Source organism: Lithobates pipiens, unplaced genomic scaffold (genome assembly GCF_037356315.1).
Source record: "Lithobates pipiens isolate NorthernLeopardFrog02 unplaced genomic scaffold, aLitPip1_a1.2 Scaffold_23, whole genome shotgun sequence".
Classification (NCBI taxonomy): Eukaryota; Metazoa; Chordata; class Amphibia; order Anura; family Ranidae; genus Lithobates; species Lithobates pipiens.
This window is the reverse complement of record NW_027507785.1, coordinates 33,893,189-33,901,562: the sequence shown is the minus strand read 5'-3', so window position 1 is coordinate 33,901,562 and position 8,374 is coordinate 33,893,189. Positions and strand designations below refer to the sequence as shown.

At 49.0% G+C, this 8,374-nt stretch overlaps 1 protein-coding gene across 1 annotated transcript in view; it reads left to right on the top strand.

Moving 5' to 3' along the window:
- The first annotated feature begins 3,073 nt into the window (after window positions 1–3,073).
- LOC143927370 (disks large homolog 2) overlaps window positions 3,074–8,374 on the top strand; it is a 1,494,912-nt gene continuing 1,489,611 nt past the window's right edge. Inside the window, exon 1 of the mRNA XM_077451406.1 lies at window positions 3,074–3,903. Coding sequence (XP_077307532.1) covers window positions 3,796–3,903 — 108 coding nt within the window. The 5' untranslated portion in view covers window positions 3,074–3,795. The remainder of the gene's footprint in view (window positions 3,904–8,374) is intronic.

The following is an 8,374-nucleotide window of genomic DNA, read 5'->3' as shown; positions in this document are numbered from 1 at the left end:
GATCTTCTGCTGCTAGCCCAGGACAGAGACCGTCTGTTAGTGCACAAGGAGCAGGTTATCTCCACTCTTCAAGAATTCGGTTGGATCCTGAATCTAGGAAAGAGTCAGTTAATTCCTTCCCAGTCTCTGGTATTCCTAGGCGCACTCTTCAACACAGTGAGGGGTACCATCTCATTACCCGAGGAGAAAGTAGTAGTAATTCGGGACAGAATCCGTCCGGCCCTCTCAGCCTCCCATCTTCCGGCTCTTCAGTGCTTGAGAATTATTGGCACCATGGTGGCAACGATTCCGATGGTGAAGTGGGCCCAATGGAAAATGAGACCGTTTCAAAAAGGTTTTCTTCACCAATGGCTAGGCGACAAGACTCAACCTATCCGGATCACATCTTCAATGAGAATCTCTCTGCCCTGGTGGCTTCAGAAGGTGAACCTATTCAATTGTCGTTCCATTCTCCCCATCTCGTGGATAACAATAACTTCGGATGCCAGCAACAGGGGCTGGGGCGCCCACTGTTTGTCGGAAGTAGCACAAGGCACCTGGGACTTCCCTTCCAGGGGGACGGTGTCGAATATTCTAGAATTGAGGGCAGCCTTTCAGGCACTCCTGGCCTTTCGTCATCTGGTCTCAGGAACCTCGGTCCTACTCAGACTAGACAACACAACAGCAGTGGCATATATAAGGAGACAAGGAGGTACTCGGAGTCTCTCCCTTCTTCGGGAGGTAGAGCCAATCATGTCTTGGGCTCAGAAGAACCTGGTCAACATTACAGCAACTTATGTTCCAGGAACACAGAATGTCCAGGCGGACTTTCTGTCTCGAGTCAGTCTGGACAACAACGAATGGTCCCTTCACGTAGAAGTTTTCAGGTGGATTCTAACATTGTGGTTCGTCCCAGAGGTCGACCTATTTGCCTCCCCTTGCAACAAGAAACTGGCAAGATACTATTCCAGGTTTCGGGATCCTCAGGCCTACGGAGTGGATGCTCTGACGGACCGATGGTGGTTCAACAAAGCCTACGCTTTTCCTCCAACTCCTATTATTCTACAGTTCCTGCGAAGACTCAAATCAGAAGCAGTAGAGGTGATAGCTGTAATACCTTATTGGCCCAACAGGCCATGGTTTCCGCTTCTAATGCTCCTCAGTGTCAGGGATCCGATTCCCTTACCTCTCAGATCCGATCTTCTGTCCCAGGGCTCGAAGCTCCATCCCTGCCCGGCCCATCTATGTCTGAGGGTCTGGTTTTTGAGAGGGGAAGGTTAGAGGCTCTGGGTTGTCCAAAGGAGGCCATCCCTACTCTCATGAGTGCTAGAAGGAAAAGTACCAACCAGGTGTATGAGAGGATTTGGTCTAGATTCACAAATCACTTATCTTCCAGGTCTTGCTCCAATGGTAATTTGACGGTTCAGGATGTTCTGAGTTTCTTACAGTCCGGACTAGACATTCCCCTATCTGTCAGCGCTCTTCGTGTGCAAGTCTCGGCAATTTCAGCCTTTTCCGGAGTATCTTGGGCTAAACATCCTTTGGTTCAGCAATTTTTTAAAGGAGCAATTAGACTTAGACCACAGAGGAAACCCAGATTCCCCAAGTGGGATTTACCCTTAGTTCTCGACTTCTTCTCTCAACTGGACAGATCACTTTCAGTCAAAGAATTGTCCCTAATGACATCTTTTTTGGTAGCCATATCCTCAGCGAAGAGAGTCTCTGAGATTCAGTCTTTAGGATCAAAGGAACCTTTCCTCACATTCTTCCCTGACAGAGTGGTCCTAGTGCCAATGCTGGGTTCAAACCCAAAGGTTACCTCGGTCTTCCACGAAAATCAGGACATTACTCTTCCTACCTTTAATTCTGCTGGGAGTCAGGATCTTCATCCTCTCGACATGGGAATTATTCTGAAACGGTACCTGGAGGCGACAGCTTCTTTCCGGCAATCGGATTACCTTTTTGTTCTTTTTCATGGCAAAAACAAAGGCCTTAGGGCTTCGGTCAGATCCATCTCCACGTGGGTGGTTCAGGCGATCCAGTGGGCTTATAAAGAGAAGGGCTTGGCTCCTCCTGAGGCGGTTACGGCACATTCCACGAGAAGTCTCTCTACTTCTTGGGCAGCTTCACGTCATGTGGCTCCTGAGGTTATCTGCAAGGCTGCCTCTTGGTCGTCCATTCATACATTTATGGCTCACTATTGTGTCGAACCTGCCAGTTTATCTTCTGTTGATTTTGGTTTAAAGGTGCTGTCAGTGGACAGTGTTAAATAAATCTTGGTTCAGCATTTTTGCCCACCCGAGTGTGTTTGGCGAGTTATTTCCCACACGTTGCTGCCATGGAGTCTGTCAGGAAAACGGAAAATTCCTATCAAAATACTTACCGTAATTTTCCTTTCCTGATGGACTCCATGGCAGCAGGAGTTCCCTCCCAAAATGGCTGGAGTAGGCTAGTTATCGAACACGGCCATGGGCAGGGAGCAAAGATTTATGGGAGTAGTGTCCTATAGGGTAGTGGAGGCGGGACTTAACCCACACGTTGCTGCCATGGAGTCCATCAGGAAAGGAAAATTACGGTAAGTATTTTGATAGGAATTTTCCGTTTTTTTTTTTTTTTTTTTTTTTTTTTTCAAAATTGTCACTCTTTTTTTTTTGTTTGTTTAAAGCCAAAAACCAAAAACCACAGAGGTGATTAAATACCACCAAAAGAAATCTCTATTTGTGGGGAAAAAAAAGAATGCAAATTTTGTTTCTGTGTAGCGCCGTGCGATTATCAGTTAAAGCGACGCAGTGCCGAATCGCAAAAAACGGCCCGGTCATTCAGCAGCCGAATCTTCCGGGGTTGAAGTGGCTAAACTGCTCTAAAATACCCCAATCTTCCTTCCCATGTAACGGAAGAATTTTTATAATTTTTTTTAAACCATTGCATTAACGCTGACAACGTTTCTAATTGATCGCCTCCAATTAATCAGCCCGCACATCTGTTCGGCCACAAAAAAAAAAAAAATATGTGTATTATTTATAGTCGAGCGATTCTCGCGGTTCAGGCTGCTCTGCAGGAAAAAAAAAAAGCAAGCTCTGGCTCTTCCCGCAGTCTCTCCTGTCTCTCCCTCTCTCCAGTCTCAGCTCTAGAATTATTCGCTGGCTTTGATCTGTCAGAGGATGCCTGGAAGTCAAGCTGGTCTGTGATCGGGAATGAGCAGAGCCTGGCCATTGCAGTGGCTGCTATCTGTAAGGGGGGTCACTTCAATGCAGCTGTGCTTCCCGGTTGCTGGGCAGAGGACTAGAACCCCCAGACCTGGCTCCCGCTTTCCCTCCAGTGATGCCGTTCTCTTTTAGCCAGGGGATACCGTCTGCGATGCTGAGGATTTTCTGCAGGTCTTCCCACTATGGATTGCAGTAGCCGGCTGGCTGACTCCCAAAGCTGCATTTGCAGTTTTTTTCCGATTAAATAATTAAAAAAAACAAAAAAAGAAAAAAAACAAAAAAAAAAAACCACTGGACTGGAAAAAATAAATAAAAAATCCTATCTCCCCCCCCTCGTCGTACAAGCCTTGGGTGCTTTTGGCATGCTGATTTGTTTCTTATTACTTTTTTATTTCACCTGCTAGAACTCAATTGCCCGTGGAAAGAGGGGAATTCCTATTCAGTCCCTGCATCATCACCCGAGAATTCTTTCAGCACCTGAATGGAACGCTGTGAATCCCTCGCCGATAGCAGAAGCTGCCTATTACTTGTGGATGGCATATGTTGCTAGCCGGCGTTCCCCTGTGACCTGGATGGGTGACTAGGAAGGATGGCGCTGCTCCAGCTGTAAATGGAATGCCCCCCCCGGTGGTACTATTCAGCCCATTTTACACCAATGATTTGCCACTGCAAAGTTGCATGTACCAACAATACTTTGTCTTTGATGTTTGGCTGTAAGGTAAGCCGCAGCTCTTTTCTCTTGTTGTACAGTAAAGGTGAGCGGCGTGATTTTGGCAAAATTTATTTTACCATGAAAGGACTACTTTCCCCTTACAATTTCACTCTTTCAACTATTTAGACTATTTTAAAATTAAAAACAACCAAAAAACAACATTTCCCTCTTTAATTAGAGGGCATGTTTTTGTTTTGGGGGGTGTGTTTAGGTACTTTAGTTTATGCAGTGGTCTCCAAACTGCGGCCCTGGGAGCGGATGTGGCTCTTTGCTCGCTTTTATCCAGCCCTATTCCTCCCACTGACACCAACAATATGACACTATTTCTTCCATTGACACCAACTATGCAGAACTATTTCTTCCACTAACACCAACAATGGGGAACTATTCCTCCCACTAACACCAACAATGGGACACTATTTCTTCCAATGACACCAACAATGCAGCACCATTTCTTCCACTAACACCAACAATGGGGCACTATTCCTCCCACTAACACCAACAATGGGACACTATTTCTTCCAATGACACCAACAATGCAGCACTATTTCTTCCACTGACACCAACAATGGGGCACTATTTCTTCCACTGACACCAACAATGGGGCACCATTTCTTCCACTGACACCAACAATGGGGAACTATTCCTCCACTGACACCAACTATTTTTCCCCTTAATACCAAAGATCGGGCATTGTTTGCTCCCACTAAGCACAGTCCGCCCCCTCCTAAAGTCTGATGGACAGTAAAATGTCCCCTTCTTTGGAAAGTTTGGAGACCCCTGTTTTTTGCCATTTTGTGATTTAACTTTTTTTTGCGTGTTATTTATATACTTTTTATTCAACTTTTGTTGCTGTTTTTATTTATTTATTTTTCGATAAAAGTTTTTACATACATTCTTTAAGTAAAGCAAAATATTGTTGCTAATGAGCAAGTTGAGGATAGTTTATTGGTGCTTCTATAACCCTATGGCCCCTTTCACACAGGGAAGATCTTGCGTTGCCACTTTTTCTTAAAGCCAAACCCGAACACTTTAGCGGCGCACAGGACGTTTTTTGTTTTTTAGCATACCCTATAACAGTGATGGCGAACCTTGGCACCCCAGATGTTTTGGAACTACATTTCCCATGATGCTCAACTACACTGCAGAGTGCAGGAGCATCATGGGAAATGTAGTTTCAAAACATCTGGGGTGCCAAGGTTCGCCATCACTGCACTATAGGATTGTAACACACCTGGGACACCTTTGGGAGCTCCAAAGATAATAGTAATGTGGAATGCACCAGAAGTGTAACTAGAGACTTCAGGGCCCCGATGCAAGAAATCATGAACACCCCCTTTTTTTTAGGGGGGGGTGGCAGCAGTGATAATTGAGGGGGGTGGCAATGGTGATGTTGAGGGGAATGGCATCGGTGGTGCTGAGGGGGGTGGCAGCGGTGGTACTTCAGGGGAGTGGCAGCGGTGGTACTTCAGGGGAGTGGCAGCGGTGGTACTTCAGGGGAGTGGCAGCGGTGGTACTTGAGGGGGGTGGCAGCGGTGGTGTTGAGGGGGGTGGCAGCGGTGGTGTTGAGGGGGGTGGCAGCGGTGGTACTTGAGGGGAGGTGGCAGCGGTGGTAGTTGAGGGGTGGTGGCAGTGGTGGTACTTGAGGGGGGTGGCAGTGGTGGTATTGAGGGGGTGGCAGCAGTGCTGTTGGGAGGGTGGCAGCGGTGGTACTTGATGGGGGTGGCAGCAGTGGTAGTTGAGGGGTGGTGGCAGCAGTGGTACTTGAGGGAGGTGGCAGCAGTGATGTTGAAGGGGTGGCAGCGGTGGTACTTGAGGGGGGTGGCAGTAGTGGTGTTGAGGGGGGGTGGCAGTGGTGGTACTTGAGAGGGTGGCAGCGGTGGTGCTGAGGGGGGGTGGCAGTGGTGGTATTGAGGGGGGTGGCAGCAGTGGTAGTTGAGGGGTGGTGGCAGCGGTGGTACTTGAGGGGGGGTGGCAGAGGTGGTGTTGAGGGGGTGGCAGCGGTGATGTTGAGAGGGGTGGTACTTGAGGGGGGCTGCATTGGGGGTACTTGAGGGGGGGTGGCAGAGGTAGTGTTGAGGGGGTGGCAGCGGTGATGTTGAGAGTGATGGTACTTGAGGGGGGGTTGCAGCAGGGGTACTTGTGGGGGGTGGCAGCGGTGGTGCTGAGGGGGGTGTCAGCGGTGATTATTCAGTGTCTGCCCCGCCTCCCTACATTCTCTCTGTCTCTGGATAGGCGGGGCAGTCCTGAGTACCTCTCAGCACTGTCTTCTCTCCCCTCAGCGGGAGAAGGCCCCCCTCCACACCGTGGAGCAAACGGAGTGGCCGCGGCGGGCCTCTCAGTACCACATCACAAATATAAAGGACAGGCCAGGTGGGCCCCTCACACTGGCAGACAGGCGGGCGGCGGGCCCCCCTGAAGTGGCGGAACTGCAGGGCCCAGTCGCCCGTGCGACTGCTGCGACCCTGATAATTCCGCCCAGCACCCTCCTGTCACGCACTGTTCCGAGCCACACTTCTGTCTGAATATTGTGTCCAAGTTTTTGGCGGACTGAAACGGGGACACATGATTCAAAACCTGGACTGTACGGGTGAATCCCGGACAGTTGACAACCCTAGGCTGATCCGCTGGACAGACTCCACTATCTAGGTGATGGATCGCTCCGTTGATCCCTACTGAGAAGGCAGATGACAGGTTCGTCTCCGATCGCTGTGCAGGGACAAAGCTGTCAGAGCCCCGCTGTTCTCTATGGGGAGATCGGATGAAAACAGACCGCCTGTCTGTTTTCATCCGATCTCAGCCGATCCGCAAATGTATCGCCATCCATCTGTTTTCACCAGATCTTGTCGGATCGGATGGCAGGCGGGTGTCAGCGGACACATCTCCGCTGACATCTGCCTGCTCATAGAAGTGAATGGGTGGCCTGATCGGATCCGCCAGAAAAACAGACATGCGGATCCGAGCAGGCCGATTGTGTGAAAGGGGCCTTAGTCTCGGTTCACACTGAAGCAGCTTCAAAGTCGCCGAAATCAGAAGCCGCCCCGCATAGTGTGACCTCAGCGTGGCTTGCAAATACAATAGAAGCCAATGCAAGCCGCTCCAAAGTCGCCCCCAAGTAGTACCCGACTTGAGTCGCTCTGATTAGAACGGTTCCATTGCACTGACAATTGCGCGGTCATACAACACTGTACCCAAATAACATTTTTATCATTTTTTTTTCACACAAATAGAGCTTTCTTTAGGTGGTATTTAATCACCTCAGGGGTTTTTAGTTTTGCTAAACAAACAAAAAAAGACAGACATTTAAAAAAAAAAAAAAAACGTTTCGTAGTTTGTTATAGAATTTTGCAAACAGGTAAATTTTCTCCTTGATTGATACTGTATTCGCTGATGAGGCTGCACTGATGGGCACTGACAGGCTGCACTGATAGTCAAAGATAAGGCGACACTGATAGGCAGGCACTGATAAGATGACACTGATGAGGTGGCACTGATGGACCCTGATAGGTGGCACTGATGGGTGGCCCTGATGAGTGTCACTGATGGGCACTGATAGGTGGCATTGGTAGGCAGCACTGGTGATGAGGTCTTTATTGGTGACATCTTTAGGTGACACTGTGGGCACTGATAGGTGACACTCTGGGCCATGATGAGTGGCACTTTGGACACTGGAAGGTGGTGTTGGTGTGGGCACTGGTAGGCAGGACTGTTATGCACTTGTAGGTGGAACTGGTAGGTGGCAAAGGTGGGCACAGATGACTCTGCAGAGGCTCTCCACGATCGGGACTGATGCCCCTCTCATAGCCGCCAGTGATCGTTTTTTTTTTTCTTCTCCTCACACTATCAGCCGACTACCGGCTCTGTTTACATCACTTGATCAGCTATCATTGGCTGACAGCTGACACATGTTAAGGGCTCGGGATCGACCCCTTACTCCGATCTGTGCCCAGCCAAGTCTCATAGACTCACTGATCACAGAGCGTGCTGCATGCGCCCTGCAGGGGGCGCGCAGGCCGCTCGAGCATGGGAGGACGTCTATTGACACCCTCCCAGCAAAGTCGGTCCGCGCTGTAGCCTTCGGAGGAAAATTTTGGCTATAGCGCAAATGGGAAAAGGATAAACCTCCAATGTAACCACCTTTCCCTGGTGATGGTGGGCGTGGATTACCTGCCAGCCTATCACACCTATAGAGCTATGGACACTGGCGTGATGATGTCACTGTTGAAAGTGATTAGGAAGGGCCGACAATGTTGCTGCAAATTCAGCAGGGTTGCCAGCCCTCCACAGGAAGTAAAAGCTACATGACTGCACCGCCAAGATCTCCATGTACCAACTAAGAACACAAAGCGAGATTAAAAAAATATTGGAACAGTGGAACTGATTTCAAAAAAACTGTTCCATTCCTGGAATGCTGGGATTGCAAACTGTTACATTTGTTTGTGTTGTCCTAAAAACCAATGTCTCTGTCATGGGGGGA